We start from the raw sequence: 26431 nt of genomic DNA, 5'->3' as shown, positions 1-26431 counted from the left end.
TTGCACAATTATATGTCGATGGTTAATAATTGTTTACCAATAGCTAGAGTATAATAATAATAAATAGTAGTTCTTGTTAAGAAATCTCATCAATGTTTTCTATCAATATGGGTTTAAAAGGTAGGTAAATAGGGGAATCTGCATACTTTTCAAAATCTTTAACTTCGTGACAATTCTGGGAATAGCAGGGCTTGATCTTCAGGGTGCTACCCCAGTGAGGTCTAACAATATAGCCCTTAAATATAAAGCAAAACATCCCAAGGTTATTTTACAGGTACTTTATCAAACTAAATTTAACAGAACAGAGGATTGACAGCTTATAGTCATATTGTATTTTACAGCACAGAAGGAGGCCCTGCAGCCCATCACATTCATACCAGTTATCTAACATTCTTCTATTTTAATCCCATTTTCCAGCAATTGGCTTGTAGCCGTGAATGATGAAATGTCAGTATAGCTACTGACAGCTTCATAAAAGAAGTAGGTCTTATACAGCAATGCAAAGGAGATAAATGTGATGGACACAGGATAAAGATGAATTATTAAAGATGAAAGCAGACAGGCAACATTCTTCAGAACAGGAAGACATTCCATATTACCACCTAACAAAGGCAGAAAAACAGCCAACACGCTCATTCATGCATTCGTTATTCACTAAATAAATTAGATTCAGTGTGGCAAATGGTAGTGTCCTTATCTCTGAGTGAGACTGCCAAGGTTGAACTCCCACCTGTTACAGAGGTGTGTCATAACATCTTTCTGAACAAACTGATTAAAAATATCTACGACATCCATCACAGGGCTCTTGTGAAACAGTGGTAATGTCCCTATCTCTGTGTCAGACAGTCCAGATTTAAGTCCCACCTGCCCTACATGTGTCAGTGTGTGTATGAACAAGTTGATTAAAAATATCAAAACAGTCAGCACTGACGGTCTTGTGATGAGTCCCTACCACTCCATGCCAGAAAGCCCAGATTCAAGTCATTCCTGCTCCAGATTTGTGACACTTTAAATTTAAGAAAACGAAAAAGCTTAAAAAAGTATTGTGAAAATGCAATTTAGTACTTGTTAGTTCCCCTAAATCTAGGCCAGAAGATCAGGGTTCAAGTCCCATCTGCTCCAGAAGTATCATAAAATTTTATAGGAGGCGGTGATATTGTGATGTTGTCACTGTACTAGCAATTCAGAAGCATAGGTTAATCTGCTGAGAACATGGGTTTGGATCCACCATTGCAGATGGCGAAATTTGAATTCAATAAACATATGGAATAAAAGGATTGCCTCATAGTGACCATGTAACTCTTATCAATTTGTCGTAAAAACCAACTTGTTTCACTCATGTCCTTCAGGGAAGGAAATCTGCCATCCTTACCCAGTCTGGCCTACATGTAACTCCAGACCCTGAGCAATGCAGTTGACTCTTAATTGGGCAATTAGGGATGGGCAATAAATTTTGGCCTAGCCAGTAGTGCCCACATACCATGAATGATTGAAAAAAGAAATCTAAAGAGATTGATTAAAAGTATCTACAACACTCAACATTTCACAAAGCAACAGACTAAAGTTAGTGCAGTCTTTCCAAGACCCTTACAGGATAACAGAGGAGTCATACTGCTCATACAGCAAGCCCAGCAAATGACAGGAGAGAGATGGTGTTCAATCACTGAAAATAAAAGCTGGAAATCACACGGGTCACCCAGCTTCCATGGAGAGCACAAGCTAAAATTTTGAGTCCAGGTGACTAATCCATTCACTCATTGAATTGTTTGGGTGCAGCCTTCCTCTGTAATTTCTCAATTGCTACAGTAATAAGTCAGATCTTTTAAAAATGGCAAGAACATCACAAAAAAATGATAAAGGGAATGGACAATTGCCAATATCTGTAATTTCAGGATACAAAAGCAAGTTCTACCAGGAATACGAAAGAACACGACCATACATTGATGAAAGCAAACTACTCCCAATGGTTCATTTCTAGATCTGAAAATGTGTTGCTGGAACAGCGCAGGTCAGGCAGCATCCAGGGAACAGGAGAATCGACGTTTCGAGCATAAGCCCTTCTTCAGGATCTAGATGTTCATTTCTAGATGTACTGCTCACCAGACAAAGACAAATACAAATCTGCACAGCATTTAGCATCATGGGCAAGCAGTCAGAATCACACCAGGGAGCAGAATTTGAACTTATTAGCCCCAGTTGTATTTCCGTTTGTTACTCATTCCTTTCTCCTGGTATACTTTTTAATCGGGAATGCTCACTTGATGATAGGAGGGAATATGGAAAGCTTGGTAAAAAAATGCAAGGTTTTAAGGAGACAAGTGGGATATTGTGAATTATTAAAGATCAATGCAGACATGTAACATTCATCATAATTTACTGATTTCAACAGGAAGCCATTCTTCTTACAACCATTCAATCTGCTCCTACTTCCTAGTGTAGCTCCACATAAGAACAATCAGAGATGAACATACTAGTGCTAATTGTAATAATGTCTTCAATGTACATGGTACTTTTTTTTAAAACAAGGATCGTCTGGTACAGCAACACAACAGCAGCAGCTCCAAACTCTAGCAAGGTTTAACACACTTCACCAAAGGATTCAGAAATCAGAAGAGGAATAGGGGCAATAACCTGAAGTGTAGGCAAGCAGGATCCTGCTGAAATGAGAAGAGATATGACAAAATACTAGGAGGGAAGTTCCAAAATGCTGAGACAAATAGCAGTGATACAGCAAAACAGTGAAGGAAAGATTCAGAAGTCATGTGTGTGTGAGTAGACAGTGTTCATGGTGAGTGTGCAATGGGTCAGTATTAGTGCAGAGTACACAATGGGTCAGTATTAGTGCAGAGTATGCAATGGGTCAGTGTTAGTACAGGGTACACAATGGGTCAGTATTAGTGCAGAGTATGCAATGGGTCAGTGTTAGTGCAGAGTACACAATGGTCAGTGTTAGTGCAGAGTACACAATAATCAGTGTTAGTGGGAGGGTGCAATGGGTCAGTGTAAGTGCAGAGTACACAATGGATCAGCGTTAGTAGGAAGTGTGCAATGGGTCAGTATTTGTGGAGAGGATGGAATGGGTCAACGTTAGTGGAGAGGGTGCAGTGGGCCAGTGTTAGTGAGGAATGTGCAATGGGTCAGCTTTAGTGCAGAGTATGCAATGTGTTAGTGTTAGTGTAAGTGAAGAGGGTGGAATGGGTCAGCGTTAGTGGGGAGGGTGGAATGGGTCAGTATTAGTGCAGAGTATGCAATGTATCTGTGTAAGTGAAGAGAGTGGAATGGGTCAACGTTACTGGGGAGGGTGGAATGGGTCAGTGTTAGTGGGGAGTGGGAAGTGGGGTCAATTTAGAGTTGTGTCAAAAAGGAGGAATCGGGTTGGGAAGATGATAAGCTGGAGGCAGGGCCAAAAGGAATTTTGATTATAAATATCAAAATAATTTGCCTGACTCTATTTGCATCACTATAACATTAGTCCTTTAATCAATACTACCAGCCCCCACATGACTGCGCTCTCTCTCTCTCTCTCTCTTGTTTTCTTCTACTCCCTCATTATTAAACATTTCATCTTGAACATCTTTTGACTCTGATGAAAGGTCATTGGTCTGAAATTTTTATTCTTTGACTCTCCATCAATGCTGCTCAATTTTCTGATTATTTTCAGATTTTCTGTTTTTATTTCAAATTTCCAGCTTTTCTGTTTTTATTTCAAATTTCCAGCATCAACACAGCATTGCTTTCCTTTTGTCCACTAATGACACAACCCTTAACGTACCCTTTATTCTGCTTCCCTAAACTGGGCCCGTTTATAATCCTTTACAACTCCAACTCTGACCAGAATTGGACAAAAGACAAATGGTTCAATGCAAAGCAACAGTTACTCAGGTTGAATCTGGAAACGGTTAAGAAACTGCCTCAAGGGTTAAAAGCAATGAGCAGTGCAGAACACCCAGGTTTGGGATTACAGAATGTGTAACTGCGATGGTAGTATTTTTAACAATTGAATAGATATTATTCAAAATACAGTCATTGTTACATCTGATGAAAATTGCATGACAGTTGTGCCCATTAAAGGTATGATATCAGGGAACGATAGCCTCGGGTATGGGGGTCAGATGGTACCATGTATAATGCATGTTGTTGCCACATGGACTTTACTGGTCCCCACCGCAGACACAAACCTTTTGCACACTCTCCCACTTGTTGTGTATCATTCAATGAATGCACACATACTCAAATATACCATGTAGCAAACATAACAGACACACTCAAACCACTCAGCAAAGGCACACAACACCCCCCTTTGCAAAAACACACACACAATTCAGCAAATAGACACGCACACCCTGCTCAGCAAACACACACACGCCCCACTCAGCAAACATACACCCTGCTCAGCAAATACTCATAAATCCCACTCAGCACAAACACATCTCACTCAGCAAACACAGGCACAAACACAAACACTCCACATAGAAACACATGGTATACCCCACTCAGCAAACATACTCACACACCCTGCTCCAACACATACATAAAGTTCAGTAAACACACAAACTCCAATCATCAAACACACATATAGCCACTCAGCAAACACAAACGTAAATTCCACTCAGCAAGCAAATACAATGTTCAGTGCTTCGTAGACATATACACTGATATTAACCAAGCACACACATACATACTCACTTCACAGAATTTGCTGTGATCCAATTGACTCTGAACATTAACAGTAAAGACTCACTAATTCCATAATTCAGCAGCAATGAGAGACTGTAAGGACAGGAGTGGTTCATAATTGCACCATTAAGAATGCCACTGACATGCAGTAAGGTTACTAAGAGCTCAACAGCTACAGATAATCACTGGGAGAATTTACGACTGAAATGTGAAAGCTGACTTTCTGGATTAGGAATGTGTAACTGAGCCATCCAAAACACAGGATCCCCAAATTCAAATCCCTGTCTACGCAGAAGTAACTGAGCTCACTCTGGGTGGCATTACAGTCACAATGCAACAATTTTCATCAGTGGTCTGTGGGGAAAAGCAACCCAGTGAGCAGTGATTGAGTGCATTTCAGGATAAGGGTCAAAATTGCATTTAGCTATGATGCAACCCATGATGCCACAGCACATTGGTGACACTCAACACAACCCCAACTATCACAGTAGTTGAACATCTTGGAAAAAATGTACATTATTTATTTCCCAAAATCAAATGCTCCACTTTCGCCAAACATTACACAGCATATTTAACAGGAAAATTTAAAGAAATAGCAGCCAACTGGCAGGGTGCATGGAGGGGAGGTTGGAGTGTGGTACAGTGCGTGTTGTAAATGAATAAACATCAGGTGACGGCTGACTGCCTGGCAGCCACTTTACAAAGCATTAATTCAATTCAACCATTCTGATGGCTTCAGAAACTGCAGCATCGAAGACAGAGATTGAATTACATGCTCTGCACACACTCCCGGGTATTTGTTCTTCATATTACACAGCTAGTTGCTCATTTCTTTACATCAAGTTAGCTTCTCATGCTTTTTTGAACACTTAAGTCATATAGCATGTCCTGAGGACAGTGGAACTTATATCTCAGGATGGAAACATTAGGCATGGGAACTATCACTATCACCTGTTAGAATGTAGATATTATTCTACTTGCCCCCAGCCCAATCCCCAAAGACCAGTAAATGCACAGCCAGATATATTGGAGACAATACAGATTACCTAGGTACCAGATGAGATTCATGGTCTTTGAAGAGATTAGTGATCTGAACCAGGTGTTACAAGTGCCCTGAGGGCTCTTGCATTAGGGCAATGTGGGTGAAACAAAACAATCCAAAATTCCTTTTCCTAAATACTAACCACTGTTTCCTATCTCAGCATCAGCTATGCATGGATTTGATGCCTACACTGTCCAGTAGGGTCAGGTTGTTTTGGCGTCGCCCTTTTGGCGCCGATCATTTGGCCCCGTTGTTTTGGCTCTAAACTGTTTTGGCGCTCATTACTTTGCCGCTGAGCTGTTTTGGCGCCAATTCAGAATTTTAAAAAAAGTCTTGTTTGGTTATAGAAGAGAGGATGACTAACGACCCGATATAATTTTCTCAACTAGCAAGAGTTGATAGTCAAAGCTGTAATGATCCGCTGTAGATTCAAATCTCGTTTTGTAATCATTTTCTCACTTAACAATTGTTAATAGTCATCTACTGCCTTGATGACACTTAAGCCCTTCTGTCTTCAGATTGGAAAGCTGTAATACAATTTTCTTTCTATTTTCTTGTAGAGTCCATACCAGAAATGGCTGAAAACATTCTAAGCAAGAGAGACAAACCAAAATTTTCACACGATGGTTATCTATATGTATTGGCGCCAAAACACCTCAGCACCAAAGTAATGAGTGCCAAAACAGTTTAGAGCCAAAACGGCGGGGCCAAATGATCGGCGCCAAATAGTCCCATTCCGGTCCAGCCCATGAACACCGCTGGCCCAGATTCACACACTTAGAGCAGTCACTAGGATGAGGTAGCACAGGAAAACATCACCGAGTCCGAACTGCCTTATTATCTCAAACACATAATTAAAGATCATAAAATCTCTGCAAAACAGATAAAGGCCATTCATCCCACTGAGTCTGCACCAACCCCCCAAAGAGTACCCCAAACAGACCCACCCCCTTCATCACTCACCCACCCCACCAAAATCCACACCCCCGCCAGCCGCCACCCACCCCCTCCCCCCCACATGAGAGAGGCTGCAGTGGAATATGTAATTTGGGCTGGAGGGATTCAACTGGGAAGAGACACTAGATAGGTGTGCTTTTCTTAGAGTAGAGGGCATTCACGTCCAAATCATTAGTGTATAAAACAAACAGCAAGGGAGCCAGCAGAGACAGCCGAGGGTTGGTCTGTTTGAATGTACTAAGTTCGGAGGGGTCACAGACACGATGGGTATGGAGAGACTATTCCCCTTAGTAGAGTAGGATCAATAACCAGGGGGCATAGGTTTAAGGTAAGGAGCAGGAGATTTAGAGGAGATTGGAGGAAAATCTTTCTCATCCAGAAGGTACTGGATTTCTGGAACTTGCTGCCTGATAGGGTAGTAGAGGACTTAAGACATCTACAAAGAACTTAATGCATTTTAAATACCATACATATAAAGCTACAGGCCAAGTGATGGAAAATGGGATTAGAATAGACGAACGACGAGTGTGGACATGATGCTCATGTCCATCCTTCCATCTTGTGAAAACTCTATTTATCTCAGTGGCTTTATTCCATGTCTCAAAAGCCTATTTTTACCACTGGGAAGCTCAGGTAAAGGGCCAAGGGTCACAGTGTTAAACAGCTCCAAGGTTGGAAACAGCAGGGGTAAAGTTCATATTAATTACATATGAATGCACGAATTAGGGGCAGGAATATGCCATTTTGCTTATGAAGCTAGCTCTACCATTTAATATGATCATGGCTTATCTGATTGTAACCTCAACCCCACATTCTTGCCTACCTGACAACCTTTCACCCCTCTGCTTACCAAGAATCCATTCACCTCTGCTTTACAAATATCACAGCCATTAAAGGAAGATAGATCCAAAAATACTTGACCTTCTGGAGAAAAAGACTCTCCTATCTCTGTCTTAAAGGATGGTCTCTTTTTTTAAAACAGTGACTCCAATTCTAGACTTTTCCACAAGAGATAACATTTTTTCCATGCCACCCTGTCAAGACTTCCTTCAAGCTCTTATATTTAAATCAAGTCACCTCCTACTCCTTTGATTTCAGCAGTGATAAGGTGCCACTGAAGGTAAGGCAATAGCACCAAAGGTTGGAGGCCCTGGGAAACAAACAGTCACTTAAAACTGTCAAATGTCCATAATAAAATTATAGGTTTTCTTGGAAATTTGACTGTGTTAAGGATTGGAGCATATTCAGTTGGAGCTAAAGTAATTACAGCTATCACTGGAGAAAGCAATTCAAACTGACTATGTGAATATTATACTGAAGCACATCACAAATTAGAAGTGTGATTTTTCCTATAATTAGTGCTAGTAACTCGAAGTAAATTTAGTGAAAACCAGCAGGCAGCAGTGAATCACTCTTCCATCTGAACACTGCCAGTTTCAGAAAGCACCATTCTCTTGGAGCCAGATGTAAAGTGACCATAAAATGTATAGGAACAATGACTGGGCAAACATACCATTATAAAGTTTACCAGCCACGAGATTCACGGAACACTGGCCGTCTCTCCCTTCATTCATAGCACTTTACAGGGTCTCACTTAGCAAGTAAAAACAGCTTTAATATCAAGCAACATTCCACTAATTAGCAAGTTTCTAAGCTCAGTAAAGAAAGACTTGCATTTATATAGCACCCTTAACAAACTCAGTACATTCCAAATTGTCTTACAGCTAGTGAAATACAGGTATTTGTGAAATGTAGTCATTACATTTATAGAAATAGCACAACACAGAGTTACTGGATGCCAAATATTCAGCATCAGCTCATTCTCTCTCTCTTCCGTAACCTGGCAACTGAAAATCCTGTTGGCGTTCACACAATGAAAGCAAAGCTGATAGTAATTAGATACTGCAGCCACATTGGAGGTGGGAAGTAGTTAGCAGATGCTGATGGGTCAATGACTCTACTTCTGTGTTCACAGTAATCAGAATTCTGGCAGGACCTTCACATGAGCCCACTGTCACAATCAATGTCTACAGATATAATTTCACAATTTTTTTTGCTGGTGTTCAGCTCTGCACATACTATATTTTGCCACTTCATTCAGACTGCTAGTCTTCATTTGTGAACCTACACATTGACTACTCTTGGCTAATTAAAACATGCAGCATCATATCAGACCATAAAACAAGAGGAGGCCATTCAAACGAGCTTGTTCTGTCATTCATGGTTTGCCCATCTCTTACCTCAGTTCATCACTTATAATAAATCAATAATCAAACAGTCTCAGTTTTAGTAAATTTTCAACTGACTCTCAGCCTCAGCAGCATTTATGGGGAATAGAATTCCAAATTCCTACTATCCTTTCAATGAAGGAATGTTTCCTGTTATAGGAATAAAAGACTTGAGAGCAGGATTAGGTCATTCAGCCCCAAGAGCCTCTTTAGCCATTTACTAAGGTCACAACTGATCTGATTGCGATCTCAACTCCACCTTCCTGCCTGTCCTCCAATGCCTTTGATTCCCTTGTCTATCAAAAGCCTACCAACCTCAGTTCTGAATACGTTCAGTGACACCGTTTACACTGTTTGTGGGAAACAGAATTCCACAGACTAATGACACTTCTCATCTCCATCTTAAAAGTGAGAACTCTTGAACACAGATCTTCCAATTGGAAGACAGTTTCTGTAGCAATGTGCCCAGAAAAAATGTGCTACGGGTCTCCTCAGAAGTCCTGATATACTGGCTAATTGGAATAGACCTGGATGTTAACATTTCTGATGGACAATTACCTGGCATCTAGGACCCTTTGACAATATCTCCTACTTTGAATTCAATTCGGATATACCAACTGTGAACATAATTTTAAGATTATGGTCGCTTTTATAGGTTCTCACTTTACCAGAGAAAATAGTTTCCCTCTATCTAATTTTTAATCATCTAAAATGCATCACTCCCAAACTTCTCAAAAAAATAGAACATAAGCAATGCAAGCTCTCTTTGACATTTAATCCATTTAGCCTTGGAGTCATTCTCAGTGTGCACCCATTCCAAGGCCTACACATCTCTTCTGAAGAGATCTGAATCCAGTCCCTTTCATACAATTGAATTCAATCTTATCCTTCTCTTGAGGAATCTTCCTGTACAAGTCAATGGATTGTGATCAACAGCAGGAACCCTTTTTTTTAAAACCTTCCAGCCTATGGCTGCTGAGAATAAATACAGCAGTTCTGCTGTTAGTGAACTGGAATCAGCCAACCTAAGCAGACAGCGGGTATCGAACCTGTGACTTTCTGCTCCATATGGCTTCGAATCACGTGGAGCTGTTACTTGTGGGTAAGAATTCATTACATCAAATCTTCTGCGCCAAACACATGCAATATTTTTCTTCATACAATATGGCAAAAACTGTCAAATAAATTCTGTCATACATAGCTGAGACGTACAAAGTCACCTCAGCTGGATTCTGTGCAATACCGAGGGAGTACCACATTGTTGGAGACACCACCCTTTATTTCATACATCAAATCGAAGGCCAGAGTGAATGCTCCTATAGCTGAATTGAAATATTCCATCTTCCAATTGGGTTTTTCTGTATACAATACAGTAGCACATTGCCAACACAACAATCACCCCACTTTACAGCATTATACTGAATTGAGACATATTTACTGAAATGGTAAAATTCTATGTAAATGTATATGTTTAATTATGGAAATATTTCTGGTACAATTCTTGTAGTTCTAACCATGAAATACTCATAGGCAGCATTCTATTATATATTCAAATAAAAGCAAAATAGAGCAGATGTTGGAAATCTCAAATAAAAACAGAAAATGCAGGACAGCTCAAGTCTGGCAGTATCTTTGAAGAAATGAAACTGATAATGTTTTGAGCTGAAAGTTTCTACAAGAGTCAACAAGACTCCATCATACTGGAATGTGAGCCAGGACAATATGGCCCAACGTCTGAAAACATCTACATTCTAACCTAGAGGCAAGTTTGCAAGCAACAGAGCCTCAGCTGACATGGGAAATCAATATTCAAAATCAATTATGAATTGTCAGAATTACTCAAAAGGCAAAGAAAATTTGGTGTGTTAAATAAATGAATAAGAAAGGATATGAATTTTAATGCTGTGGTGTAACATCAGGTACGTAGATGTAGATCCTAAAAACTGGCAAATCATGTCAAACAGCACATCCCTTCAGCTGTTCACAACATCCTGTTAAAAAAAAAAGGTACTGACCATATCCCATTAGCCAGCATTTGCAAAACTCATAACACAGTCTGTAACATTGGATATGATTTATGCGTCTGGATTTGCTGGATTATCCTGAGCATGAAGAATGATGCTGACAACCAATTTATGATGGTCAGTTGAACTCCCAGTATAGCACACTGTGTGTACTGGATGATACATATTAATAAACCAAGTCCTGGTCTTTGCAAACAGAAAGAACACGTATATTCACTGCAAAACCAAGGTGAGATGAGTGCAAAATCAAAAGCTTCAACAAAATGTTGAAATTCCGTAACATTTGAATTAAAGATGCATCAAAAGTAGGCGTTTCAAACACTGACTGAAACGGATTTAAAAAAATTCACAGCTTATTTCAATAAAAAACCCTTAATCTACTGCTTTCCATCATAGCGTGGAAAGCCTCAAGGGCTGCAATAAAGCATTTCCAGTGTAGACTATGGCATGTGAACTACAGAGTTTCAAAGTTAGAGCCTGTTCACAGTCATGCCAGAGTGAATACTTCACCCAGGGTGGAAATTTTGGTAACTTGCTGGTCAAGCGAGACAAGACAATGTAATGGAAAGCAACAGGTCCCTGGCAACAACAAAAGTCAACAGCCTTAGCAAATGAGGAAAGGGACAAAATACTGAAGTGAGATGATAAGCTGTTGGATAGAATGTGCAGAACTGACAGTACTGGCTTCAACACATTATCCAAGAATTGGTACTATTCTGAAAACATTAGATTGATGAACATATGATAATTATTATATTCAATTCAATCATTTCTACAATGACATGCCTGCGACACTGTATAATTTACTACAGACTAATAATATGCACAGTTCTGAGTTCCATCAAAGTGCCCCAATGTAAGGCAAGAGCAAAGTCTGAACTCAATTTGCTAATTAGTAACAAGCTAGACATGGTGTGAAACTGAGTTCTGAAACACAATTTAAATTAAATTACTGAGAAAACTCAGCACTCGCAAATTTTACACTATATTTATTTATTCAATTCAAATGCTGTCCAATTTACAAAACCCAATCCAGGTCAAAGGAAATTCCAGAATAAAAAGGGAAAAAGGTTTTACACGTCTGAGCAGAACATAAATATTCCCTGGGTTCAGGATGGATTGAGCCATCTTAATGAATGTACAAAAACCTCACTCAACTTGAATTATTCAATCAGGAATGACACTGCTCACTGCATAGTCTTCCTTGCCTGACTATAATGTCCAGATACTACAACTCTCTCATGTTTCAAACAGTAAATTCACCACCCAGCATGAAAATAACCTACACAGACCATAAGCACCACATTCACCCCATTCTCCGCACTGAACGAAACAGCAGCTGAATTACTACAACGCATGTGAGTGCCCCTAGGTTAGAACTAGGATAGGGTTCGACTGAGGTTCCTCTTCTTAATCCAACAAGAAATTATCTACACAGGACTTGGTTCATGTACCTATAACTGAGAAAATGTTACATACCCCACTGTCAGAACTGACACTCGTAGAGGGCCAACGCAGTCAGCGATTGGAAAACAGTGGGGTCAAGAAACTGGCAAATGAGGTCCTTGAGACTGCTCTGCTTTTTTAAGAAGTCTATAACAGGCCTGATTGCTATAGACCAGACGATGGTCCCAGGATATCAGGAACAATCTGTCTGATGCCTTTAAAGTTCTAATGGTAAAACTAACCAGAAAATGCACTTGTTTTGTCTCTAAAGAGGACCAAATATTAAGTGCATACACTCTCCAAAAGCCCAAGAAAACTCGACTTGAATTATTCCCTAGATTTTGGTAATTTGCTAAGCTCTAGCGACAGCCAGCGAGTAACTGCTTTGATGGGTATTAACATCATTGGACCAGCTTCTCGTGCACTGCACAGTGGCGTATGGCAGGGCAGAGACAAGCATCCTATGTAAACATAGAAACCTACCAAAAGCCACTGAGACACCCAGAGGAAGAGATTTCATTTTCATACTCTATTCCTACCTCTGCCACCCAGATTCTGTGATAAGAGTCAAAAAATACTAGCCACAGGTTGGCAGGAGCTAGATGCAAGGATGACCAAAATGACTGCCAGAGTTTAACCAACTGTTGCATACAATACTGGTAATGAGGATGGATGAGAGGGGGCATTTAATTTGCTTGAAACAAAAGGAGTAGGACAGTGATTATATTGAGTACAGGAATGGGATCTAGAAGTTGAAGCTCTGTGCGTGTTCATGGCAAAGACTTGAAATTGGAAAAGGTGACTGGAATGTAGAGGTTCCAAGTATCTCAGCAATAGCACAAATTATAGAGTAAATGGAGTGACCTTGGAGGGTAACGCTCCACAATAGTACATACCTGCCACTGTTACCTTTGCTGTCCGACTCACAATTGTCCCCAGGCTATCGATAGTAGCGACGCACTGATAAAATCCTTCATCAGGTTTGTGGTGTTTGGAATGTACTACGCTCCGTATTAACAGTGAACCTTCTGGAAGCATCTGCCTGCGTTCATCTGAAACCAGGTTTAGGAATGTCCCATCCTTTCTCCATTCAATTTTGGCCCTGGGTTCAGCAAACACTGAACAGTTCAGTATTACGGAGGCCCCTCGTATTGCTACTGTGTCTGCTGGCTCCACCGTGAAGTAGAAAGGGGTGAATGTTCGGATCATAGATTCTGTAGAGAAATGGAGAAGCAACATTAAATGAAAAAAGTTACAATGTTTCTGCAAAATAAGCACCTTATGTTTTAATGAAAATTGCCCAATCTTGCGAAGAAATAACAGATCGTGATATGAGTATTACAACAGAATCCTCAATGAGCTAGGAAACAAGCCAATGTGACACTTCTCTCTGAATGAAGGAATCAGCTGAAATTGTCACATTGACTGGTGAACAAATGCACTGTTCAGTGTGCTACCAAGTGACTCAGAATAGCAAAGTCACAGGATCATCACACAAGTGCCAAGTCTCGACACAATTAACAGATCTCAGCTGCAGCTGGCATTCATTTCAGTACAAAGAGGATGGGAGATTGACCAAGATTCTAATTCCTTGTAGCCATTCAAAGAGTTCATGAAGAAAGCAAAGGCTTGGATGCCACAACATGGTGAAATCAGCTTTGCTGCCCCAGTGCCTAGCTCCTCAAGATTAAAGTGCCACAGTTACTCTCGTCATGTCCACATGAATGCAGTCATTTGGCTGAGGGAGAAGAAAGCTACTTGAACCCAGGAAGTTATATTGCTGCAAAGGTGAGAGCCTTCAGGACAAGGAGGAAGGAGGAATGAAATGGAAAACATGGCTGGGAAGAGAGTGAAATAATTAAGGATGGAGATTTGCAGGTATGACTGGAGGCTGTAGCAAAGCTCAATGGTAAGCACTATTTACATCTCAGAAATGCGAATCAGATGCACATTGAGGCTATGCTTCTACTGTCTAAAAATTCACCATATGGAAATATGAGATGCAGCCTGACACTTACTTATTAATGTGAAATAAAGCCCACTGTTCTCACTGCAAATCTGTCATTTGGGCCCTCGAATATTTTGCTGAGAAATAATCAACACATCGAACACCTGTGCTGCGCTGGGTCTTGTTAGTGGCTCTAAGCACTCCCTGCTTGTTTCACTTTGCTTCAACTAATCCAATACCTCATCAAATTTCAGACAAACTCGTTAAGACTTATAACCAAGCTGTAAGCTCAGAAAATTCATGGATGTTTGTGTCAGTCACATACTCCTTCCCAGTAACAACACCTCCAAGTAACTCTGACTCTTAGAAGATAGTTCTACTGTATAATATCTGGAACTCTTAAACCATTCTGCTTCCCTCATGGTCTGATGACTGCAATGTCCTCATTGTGAAGGGGGCTGTGACAAAGTGGTAATGTCACTGGACTAGTAAACCCAAACCTTCACTGGAACTGGGAAAATTAAAAATGTAATATTACACTACATTTTTAACTTTCTCCAATTCTGATAGAAGGCCAAAACGTTAATTGTTTCTCTCCACAGATGTGGCCATAATATGATTTTTCCCATTATTTCAGCTTCCATCCCATCACAGAATAACTGATTTCCAGGACTGAGTCCCATTCATCAGGAATCTCAACAATCCATAACTAACCTATGCTCAGGGGCCAACAGAGAGCTAAATCCTGGTAATTCCTGTTTGGATCATGGATCTCAGTGGGGATAAAGACTGTTTTTCATAGTTGAAGAGCCCATTATTGTTTTTCATGAACCTTCTACCTGCCAGCACCGTCAGAAACTGTGTCCCAGTGAGAGTCAGCACTTTCAGGAACTGCCTCCCAGTGAGAGTCAGCACCTTCAGGAACTGCCTCCCAGTGAGAGTCAGCACCTTCAGGAGTGGAGTGTGCAAGTGGTGTGGGAAGAATTAAGACATCAATCCAGTGAAGATTTGTACTAAAACTTTCTTCCCATTTCCTGTAAATCATAAATATGATTCAGCATCTAAAAGTTGGAGCAGTGGTATGTACCCCACCTGTGGGATGGGAAGGTCAACTAAGTTGCAACCCAAGAAATGAAACGCACCACAAGCTTCTCCACTCCTCACTAAATCCTTAACTAATTTTATTTTTTCTAATTTACCAATTAAATGTACTCTCAACAAAATCATTGCAATTTTTAATGGCCTCAAAAATGGTTAGTATAATAGTAAAACACACATAAGTGTACAAATACACTCTTTTGGAAAATGGCATTTTGTTTTTATCACGGTGACCAGGGTTTTTGACAAAATGGTTGATAGCACCTAAGATACAGAAGATGTGAATGGCTGGGTCAGTGGACAGGATATTGAAGGCCATCTACACAATCTTCACCAGATACTGCCAATAGTTGCTCAAAAGCTGTCAGGCCCCAATGAGTCTTCATTCCAAGCAACTTGTGTTTATACAAATATTTCTGCTGATCTAACTTCGCCTTCAGCTTATGAGGTCAAAATGTAAGACTACATAGTAACCAGGAAATAAAATATGAAGAACAGAATTAGGCTTATTTCAGAAATAATTACATAGTCTGTCGTAATGCAAGGGAACAATGATGATAGTTCATCTAGGTGATATACTCCAGGTTGACAAGAGAAGCAGTATGGATCTTTCAGGTGCTCCTAGAATTGTAGGCTTAGTTAAAAGATTTATTATATGTATGTTTTAAAGTTATTACATATTTACAGTTTACTAATACAAGATTTTTATTCATTTTGTTTCATTAACATTCAAAAACCAAAAAAGCCATTAAAAAAAAATCACATTTTGTTTTAAATGGACGTTTTCCAAAATGAGCTTTACACGGCCCACAGTGAACACAGGATTTTTTATTCTAAATTCAGAAGTTAAACAAGTCTATGTGCTTTAGAAGGCTTTCTTTAACATTGCAAAGGTTTTCTTTTTAAAAACCTTTTCTTTTTAAAAATAAGTTATGTTTTCATGCCAGGGAGTCCTACACGTGGTCGGATCTGGAGAAGATTTCTTTTTGTTTGAGGAATTTATTGAGGAGGAGTCTTTTTTATTCAGTTAATCAGCTATTTGGTTGATTTTATTTAAATGTTATATGTTTGATATATATTCCGAATTTTTTCTATTTTAACATTATTTTCTGTAGGTAATGAAGGGTAACTTATATGTAAGGTGTTACTGAAATACCTTTTTAAGCTTAGTATTATTAAGAGCACATATGAAATACAGAGTGAGATGGCTAGTAGATTTAGAAAAGTTATTACACTGCAGAATCAGTCAGATGGATGGATAACTGTTGAGAAAAGTAAGAACGTAGTTCAAAAGTCTCCGGTGGCTATTCCTCTATCAAATAGGTATTGAGTTTTTGGAACTGTAAAAAGGGATAGTCTCTCTGAGGAAAATGGAAAGGGCAATCTGTTTTTGGACACTTGGAATGATTATTATGCCATGGAGCATTTGACAAGATTTAATAGAATTATTATTATCGGGGACTCTACTGTCAGGAGCATAGATTGTGGCAGTGAGTGTAAATTTAGGATGGTTTATGGCTTTCCTGGTGCTGGGATTAAGGACGTTGTATCTAAACGTTTCAAACATATTGTTAAAGATGAGACTGAGAAGCCAGTAATTATTGTATACATTGCTAGGAATGATTTTATCAGGAAAAGATTAAAGCAGTACAGTGTGAATTTAAGAGATTTGGTAAAAGATCAAAAATAGAACCTTAAAAGTAGTAATTTTTGGTTTACTCCCAATGCCAAACTCAAATGAGGGAAGGAACAAAAGGTTAAAGGAGATAAATCAACGGGTGAAGAGCTGGTGTACTGTTCAGGGGTTCAGGTTTTTGGATAATTAGAATGTCTTGTGTGATAGAAAAGACCCATCCAAAAAGGACGAGTCTAACCTAAACTGGAAAGGGAACAGTATCTTAGCAGGGTGATTTGCTCATTCCATTAGGGGAGACTTTATACTGAAAGAGAGGGGGAGTGGAAGAATTCAAAGCTGCAGTGTAACTAGAAAGATTGGTGGGGAAGGTTCTGAATGTGAGGAAAGCACATCATATAGAAAAGAAAGACAGACAGAGTCAAGAGTATGTGGTAACTCTGAAGAACTAAATGGCATTTATTTCGATGCAAGGAGTCTTACAGATGAGACAGATGAACTCGGGGCATATTTAAGAACATGGGATTGGGTTGTCATAGCTATTCCAGAAACTTGGTTGAGAGATGGACAACACTGGCAGCCCAATGCTTCAGGTTTTAGATGCTACAGGAAGGATAGAAAAGGAGGCAAGAAAGGGGGCGAGGGATGGCTTTTTTGATTAAGGATTACATTACTGCTGTAACTAGGCAAGATATTTCTGAAAAATCGTCCAGTAAAAATATATGGGTAGAAATGACAAATCAGAAAGGAAAGATCACTTTTATGGAATTATACTATAGGTCCCCCAATAGTAAGAGGGAAATTGAGAAACAAATATGGAGAGAGATCTCCCATATGTGTAAGCATAATAAGGTTGCAATAATGGGGGATGTTAATTTTCCAAACATTGACTATGGCTACCGTAGTGTTAAAGGTTTGGATGGTGAAGAATTTGTTCAATGGGTTCAAGAAAATTTATCATCATCAATATTTGGATGCTCCTTCTCGAGAAGGAGCAAAATTAGACCTTCTTTTGGGCAATAAGGCAGGGCAGGTGACTGAAGTTAAAAATGGGGGAACGCTTTGGGTCTAGCAATCATGGTTCTATTAGTTTCAAAATAGTTATGGAAAAGGATAAGCCTTCCATAAAAGTTAAAGCTTTTAATTGGACTAAGGCAAATTTTAATGATATGAGACAAGAACTTTCAAAAGTTGATTGGAGTAGACTGTTCACAGGTAAAAGGATGTCTGACAAGTGGAAGGTGTTTAAGAATGTGATGATGAGAGTTCCTTAGAGTGAAGGGTGAGGCTGCTAAGACTAAGGAAAAATGGATGAATATAGATATTGAGGTTCCAATCAAGAATAAAAGAGAATCTTATTTTATATATAGACAACTTGGTTCAACTGAATCTCTTAATCAATATAAACAAGATAGGGTCATCCTTAAGAGAGAAATCAGGAAGGCAAAGAGGGGACATGAGATAGCATTGGCAGATAAGGTTAAGGATAATCCAAAGAAATTCTACAAATACATTAAGAGCAAGAGGGTAAGTAGGGAGAGAGTAGGGCCTCTTAACGATCAAGGCGATCATCTTTGTGTTGAACCCAATAGATGGGAGATACTAAATGAATATTTCCTGTCAATTTTTACTGTGGATAAAGAAACAGAGTCTAGAAAATGCACACAAATAAATGTTGATGTTTTAAAAACAGTTCACACTACAGAAGAGGAAATTTAGGAAGTCTTCGAGAATATAAAGGTGGATAAATCTCCAGGACCTGATCTAATGTATCCCAGAAAGTTTTAGCAAATAAGACAGGAAATTACGAGACCCCTTGCTGAAATATTTGCATCATCTACAAGTACAGGTGAAGTGCCTGATGACTGGAGGGTTGCTAATGTTGCAGCTCTGTTTAAGAAAAGGTTGTAAGGAGAAACCGGGGAACTATAGACATGTGAGTAAATTGTTGGAGGTAATTATAAAAGATAGGATTTATGGATATTTAGAGAGGCAAAAATTGATTAAGGATAGTCAGCATGGTTTTGTGCAAGGAAAATCATGTCTCACAAACTTGATTGAGTTCTTTTGAGGAAGTTAGCAAAAAGATTGATGATGGCAGAGCAGTAGACGTTGTTTATTTGGATTTTAGTAAAGCCTTTGACAAAGTTCCGCCTGGTAGACTGATTAGTAAAGTTAGGTCACATGAGATTCAGGACGAGCTTGCCAATTGCTTCCATAGTTGGCTTAACGGCAGGAGACAGAGTAATGGTGGAAGGTTGTTTTTCGGACTGAAGGCATGTGATCAGTGGTGTTCCACAGAGATCAGCCCTGGATTCTCTTTCGTTTGTCAGTTATATAACTGATCTGGATATGAATATAGAAGGCATGGTTAGTAAGTTTGTGGACGACACCAAAATTGGTGGTATAGTAGACAGTGAAGGTTTTCTAAGATTACAAAAGGATCTTGATCAAATGGGTCAATGGGCTGAAAAATGGCAGATGGAGTTCAATCTGGATAAATGCAAGTTATTGCATTTTAAGACAAGGGTAGAGCTTATATAATTAAAGGTAAGCCCTTGGGTAGTGTTATAGTACAGAGGGACCTAGGGGTGCATGTACATAATTCTTTAAAGTTTGTGTCACACAAACAGGGTGGTTAAAAAGGCATTTGGCAAGCTTGCCTTCACTGCTCAGTCCTTTGAATAAAGGAGTTGGGACAGGGGTAGGGAACCTGTGGCCTTCTAGGCCATTGTGTGTGGCCTTTTGAATGAATCCAAATTTTGCAGAACAAATCTTTTATTTTTTATTAATATGTTTTTTTGTCCTTTATTATTTTTATTTTAATCTTAAAATGAATGTATTTAAAATACCAGAGAGTAAAAGAAAATTCAACGAATAATCCTCACAGACTGACCGCCACAATTAAAAAATTGGTAAGTCATAAGGCTCCTAAAGAACTACAGATGGAATTGATTGAGCTCTCAGAAGATGACATTTTAAAGTCCTTATTTTGATGCTAAGAAAGATCAGATTGAAATATGGAAAAATGAAATAGAATACCCATGCCTTCGGCAACATGCACAAAAAATGTTTTCTTGCTTTTCAACCACTTATTGCTGCGAATCTACATTCTCCTACTTAACCAAAATAAAGACGCCCTTAAGGTCACAAATGACGGATACCCATCTAGAGGATCAGCTAAAACTGCAGACCTCCATGCTGCAACCAAATACTCAAATGCTTTCCTTCAAAAAGCAGTCACAACAAAGTCATTAAAAGGTTAGTTCACTTTAGAATTAACTTTTGTTTTCATTTTTTGTTAGTTAGTACATAGTAGTTAGATTTTTACAAAATAATGTGAATTTTGAAGAATATATAATTGAAGTTTCTTGGATGCAGCCTTATTAGATTACAACTAACATAATGCGGCCTTCCAACATGAAAAGGTCCCCCACCTCTGGGTTGGGACGTCATGTTGAGGTTGTACAGGACATTGGTGAGGCCTCTTCTGGAGTACGGTGTCTAGTTCTGGTCATCCAGTTATAAGGAAATTATCAATCAGGAGAGGATTCAGAAGAGATTCACCAGGATGTTTCCAGGTATGCAAGGTTTGAGTTACAGAGAAAAGCTGGATAGCTTGGGACTCTTTCCACTGGAGCATAGGAGGTTGAGAGAGGATCTTATGTAAGTTTATAAAATAATTAGAGTTATAGATAGAATTATTGGTAGTTGTCTTTTTTCCTAGGATGGGGAATTTCATGACTAGGCAACATTTTTTTTTAAAAGTGAGAGGAGAGAGATTTTAAAATACATGAGACTTTGTTTTTTTTACACAGTGTGGAAAGAATCTCCTGAAAAGGTGGTGAACGTGGGTACAACTACAATGTCTATGGTCACTGAAACTAATTATCACACGGTAGCATTACTGGGGTTTATTCAATGAACTGGGGACCGTCAGTGGGTTGCCACTGCATCACCTTGAATAGGTATCTCAAGCCGGAGGTTTAAAAAGGGAGGAACAAAGGCACTATACTACAGGAGATTGTACGTGGAGATAATGTACAAGTTTGTTGGAAGGAATCAGGATGATGTACAAGTCTCTCTCTCACTGTCTTGTAAACTTCTAATTTGTTAGCACATAATTAGAAGTTGTTCTGAGGCTCCCACATTCTTGTTCAGAGGATATTGACGATCTCATGGTACTACCGGTACAGCATCCCCAGTCTCTTAGTCAATAATCCTTCCCTCACTAAACAAAACTAAACTACAATCGGTGGAATGTTATGGTACATAAAATGGATGATGCATTTGCCAAGATTATAGTGTCAGCTCCATTTAAAAGTACCTCACTGTACCTGAAGCTCGTTGAAATGTTTGAGGGCCTTTTTTCCTTTTCCTAGCCCAATTAATACTGCTCCCACATTTGCCTCCCCACACAAAAATATCAATGCCCATATTAAAATGAAATTGGCTTAAACAAGAGCATGTCAGCACAAAGTTCAAATTTCATATGGGAAGTCTTTCCTGGACTTCATATTCAATATGGGCTGCCCTTACTCCCAGATACCGACTCAGACAGCAGCATTGAAGGAGTTCAATTATTTTGTTAGAGAAGACCCGATAATGTAAATAGCATGGTGGATATGCTGTCCAGAGAGTAACTTTAGTAATGCAATATATTGACTTGGAGGAGTCACTTAACCCAACAGTATAAGCAAACTGAATTCAAAATACAGATGCAGCTAAGTAATCCTCTTGCAGGGTTTCACCCAGTAACACCTCCTAGCTTGTACCGAGTGCGTCTTGTCTGATACCACTGCAACTGCCTCTTACTCAGACTCAATGAGCTCTTCAAGCTGGATGATGTGAGGATTTTTATTAAAACAGAAGGTACAGATATATGAATTAAATTATTGCAATATCTCCTAGTGATGGCAATAGGTTCTCTTAAACAATACTTGGAGGTGGTTTGATTTGAAAAGAGTTGCACATGCTCACATTATTTCTATCAAACTGTGACAAGCTTCTGAAAAGATCACTCCTGACAGCCCTTGATATAGTCCTCCAGTTTCCTTGCATAAGATGTCTTATACCATTTCCTGTCCCAATCAATACTGCTATCTGTACCTCAAAGCTAAACTCACCTCAATGAGCAGAAATGCTCTCAAGATTTCTCTGGTTGACTTGAATCAATCATAGAGTTATACAAAACAGAAACAGACTCTTTTTGGTCCAGCTCGCCCTCACCAACCACCTTCTCAAACTAAACTAGTCCCATCTGCCTGCATTTGGTCCATATCTCTCCAGACCTTTCCTATTCATGTAATTACCCAAATGTCTTATAAATGTTGTAACTGTACCTGCATCCACCACTCTCTGGCAGTTCATTTCAGCATAAAAATATTGCCCTTCACGTCCTTTTTAAATTTTTCTCTCACATTGAAAATATGCCCCATTGTTTTACAGTCCCCCATCCTAAGAAAAAGAGCGTTGCTGTTCACCGTACCTTTGTCCTTCATGATTGTATAAACATCTATAAAGGTCACCCTTCAGCCTCCTACTCTCCAGCGAAAAAAGTTCCAATTTATCCAGCCTACTTTTTTTTACTCAAACCCTCTAATGCAGGCAACATCTTGGTAAATCTCTTCTGAACCTTCTGCAGCTTAACAATATACCCTCCTGACCAACCTCAACATGATGAACAAACTCTTTTACTCAAAGGTCTGAGCAACAAAAGTGAAGGGCTAAACACTTTCCTTCGTTATTGACTGTACATCTTGGTTATCTGTTAGCCCAGACCTTTCATTCACTCAGTCCTCAGCATCACCTTTGAAATCAGATTTCACCTCTCGTGAACATACTGACACTTTGCTGAGGTATGGCTCCACAGGCATCGACAGACTTTTACTGTGGTGTCTTATTCTGTCTGTGCAAGCTCAGACAGTGATCACTAACTCTCCAGAATGTTCCAGCTGGGTCTAATACAATGCACATGAGGGTATGGCATTATAACCCACCAGCAATGATTAAAATTCACATTCAGTGAGGGCGGGGGAGAAAGGATGGTCTCACATGCTCACATATACATCATCTCATTAACATTTCAAGAACTGATTAACTCAGTTAGGGCTAATTGTCCTTGATCAGCTCCCTAATGAAGAGTTCACTGCATTACAACCAATGAACTAATACTTTCTTACCCTGACCACATTTTCCAACTTGAGGTCATTGTACTTGATGACAATTAAAATCACTCCACTCTTACAAGAAGCCCTTGGGAGCCAACACTTCCACAGAACAAAGGTTACTGAGTATACTTATAATTAGAATGTAGAACACAAGGCACTGAGCAGCCTGTCTTTAGGTACCTACTGCTATACAGACTTACTGAAGCTGTGTGATTGCAACACTGAAGACTTTATAACAATGGGAAGCAGTGAAATTGAGAGGAACTAGCCAGAAACTGAAGTAGTCACAAGACAAGAGAGGGGCAAATGGAGCAGAAAGCCAGAGCACTGGGCAGAGACCAGACCATTACTGAGGTGCTAATCACTCAAAATCAGCTCCACTGGACAGGACAAGTTGTGTGTATGCAAGACTCCACTGACCAAAAGAGGGAAATCTCAGAACACATAACAGACATTGTCAGGAATGGACAAATGCAAAATCAAGGCAACAGAACAAGTTTGCAAACCATCAAAGAGGAAGCAGGAGAGACGACATTTCAGATCTGAACCTTTCATCAGTCCTGCTCCTCTGAGGCTGCTTGACTTCCTGTGCTTTATCCATCTCTACACTTTATCAACTCTGACGTTCCATCATCTGCAGTCCTCACTATCTCAAAACCACCAGACAACCCTTCTATCCCAAACTCTGAAGCATTACCTGGCCTGAATAATGTACAGTTTGAAGGTTATATGTTGGATTCATCAGGCAGCTCAGAACCTATTGAACTAGAGTGGAAGCACGTTGTCCTTAATTTTGAGAAACTGCCTGAGAGAAAGGGTAGACCACAAGAAGGGATAGAAAAGCATAAAGCAGAAAGAAACAAATGGACTACAGAAATAAAGAAAGCTGGTACAGAGAAGCAGTGAATTAAATAGAAACATGAAATATAAGGAAGTGAGACATAAACACATAATAGAGACAAAAAGAGATAAGTGCATCAGAGATTTAAAAATATGGAATAATAGAGCTGTATAATGGAGAACAGATAAAGAGGGGTCGGTCACAGAAATGAATCAAGATTAAGGTTAACAATTTGCAAATAAACTTATTCCATCAAACCGGTTTCCTCCTACTGACCTACAGTGTGAATGAAGGAGTGTGTCCTGAATTTCAGCATTTTCCACAGTTGGTATTTCCCAGCACTGTGAATAAGCAACATCCACTATTCCTTAACTAATATCACAGGTATTGAAACACAACAAAAGTGTTTGGCAGAACTCCACACTCCAAGTTACATTTGCCCCTGTATATAACACACTTTTTTCTTTTCATGATTTGGAGTTGCCAGTATTAGACTGGCATAGACAAAGTTAAAAACCACACAACACCAGGAAATAGTCCAACAGGTTTATTTGGAAGCACTAGCTTTCAGAGCGCAACCGCCTGATGAAGGAGCAGTACTCCAGCAGATTTGTTAAGTACAACCTCCCCTTCATAAATCTATGCTGACTGTCTTATCTTGTCACTATCTTCCAAGTGCTCTGTTGTTACATCTTTTATAATAGACACTAACAATTTTCCTGCAAATGATGTAAAGCTAACAAGGAACTAAAAAGCGGATAGTCTGTGTTTGTCTGATCACATTAGAGGAACTACAAGGGAATAATCCCAACTCTGCCCCCAAATGAATGACAGAGAAACTAGACCATTAGGTGGGAAATATTTGTTAAGCAAACTGCAGGAAAGCACAGAGCAGCTTCTGAATGACAGCAACATAGAGAAAAGATAGTTCCATTGGGAATAGAAAGAGCTGGAAAGATCCCAGTAAGTCACAGGATAAGTGAGATAAACGGTAAGCTATGAAGGGCTTTAAATGCAAAAAAAATTATAAAGTCAAGTTATGTTGAGAACAGGAGCTGAGATAGGTCAGCAAATACAAAAGGCATGGACTAACTGGGCTTAGTTTTTAAAAAATTCTTTCAGAGGATGTGGGTGTCTCTGGCTGGGTCAGCATTTATTGTGTATTCTGAACGGCCCTTGAGCAGGTGGTGCAGGACACCCATGTTGCTGTTAGGGACAGAGTTCCAGCATTTTGATCCAATGATAATGAAGGAACAGCAAAATAGTTCCAAATGTGGTTTGCAGTGAATTGATGTAAAATTGGCAGAGTTTTGGATGACTTAAAGTTTATAGATGGTAGATGTGAGGCCAAACAACAGAGTACTAGAATAACTTTGTCTAGAATGAACAATAGCTTGGAGGATCTCAGCATGGGAAGGCTGTATCATAGCAGTGGAATGAACAGGAACACAAAAGGTTAGGCAATAATCTGGAGGTACAAATTCAAATTTGTGAATTGGACCCAGTACGTCAAGTACAACTGAAAAAGATGATGTAAAATAACAGGTAGTCATAAAAGCCCAGCTGATTTAACTATGGCCTTGAGGGAAGGAAATTTGCCATCTTTTTACCCTGTATGGCCTACACATGATTCCACATCTACAACAACATGGATGACTCTTAGTTGTCCATTGATGCCAAATATTGTCAATACCACATTCTCCAAAATAATTACAGCTAGATAATAAATGCTGGTCTAGCCAGCATCTTCCAGATCCTCAGAATGAATTTTTTAAAATGCAAATAAAGCAGAGGCAAAACCAGGTAATCTTGTAGAGTTAGACCCAGCTGGATTTGAAAATGGAGCATTTGTCCAGTCGGGAAAGTCAACTTAGGGACACTTAACACACCTTAGTAATGAAATGATTGGTTCAGATCGAGTCAGTGACTGGGGAGGTAGATAGAGTCATAGTCATGGAGATGTATAGCATGGAAACAGACCCTTCAGTCCAACCTGTCCATGCTGACCAGATATCCCAACCCAATCTAGTCACACCTGCCAGCACCCTGCCCATATCCCTCGAAACCCCTCCTATTCATATACGCATCCAAATGCCTCTTAAATGTTGCAATTGTACCAGACTCCACCACTTCCTCTGGCAGCTCATTCCATACACGTACCACCCTCTGCGTGAAAAGGTTGCTCCTTAGGTCTCTTTTATATCTTTCCCCTCTCACCCGAAACCTATGCCCTCTAGTTCTGGACTCCCCCACTCCAGGGAAAAGACTTTGTCTATTTACCCTATCCAAGCCCCTCATAATTTTGTAAACCTCTATAAGGTCACCCCTCAGCCTCCGACACTCCAGGGAAAACAGCCCCAGCCTATT

At 39.6% G+C, this 26431-nt stretch overlaps 1 protein-coding gene across 3 annotated transcripts in view; it reads right to left on the bottom strand.

Annotated features, from left to right (window-relative positions):
• LOC122542519 (neogenin-like) overlaps positions 1-26431 on the bottom strand; it is a 211329-nt gene that overhangs the window by 124448 nt on the left and 60450 nt on the right. For all 3 annotated transcript variants that reach the window (XM_043680345.1, XM_043680346.1, XM_043680347.1), the window contains exon 9: positions 13271-13588. In XM_043680345.1, the coding sequence (XP_043536280.1) occupies positions 13271-13588 (318 nt within the window). The remainder of the gene's footprint in view (positions 1-13270; positions 13589-26431) is intronic.

This window comes from Chiloscyllium plagiosum, chromosome 40, assembly GCF_004010195.1.
Source record: "Chiloscyllium plagiosum isolate BGI_BamShark_2017 chromosome 40, ASM401019v2, whole genome shotgun sequence".
Lineage (NCBI taxonomy): Eukaryota > Metazoa > Chordata > Chondrichthyes > Orectolobiformes > Hemiscylliidae > Chiloscyllium > Chiloscyllium plagiosum.
The sequence above is the reverse complement of the archived record's forward strand: the minus strand, read 5'-3'. Positions and strand labels throughout refer to the sequence as shown.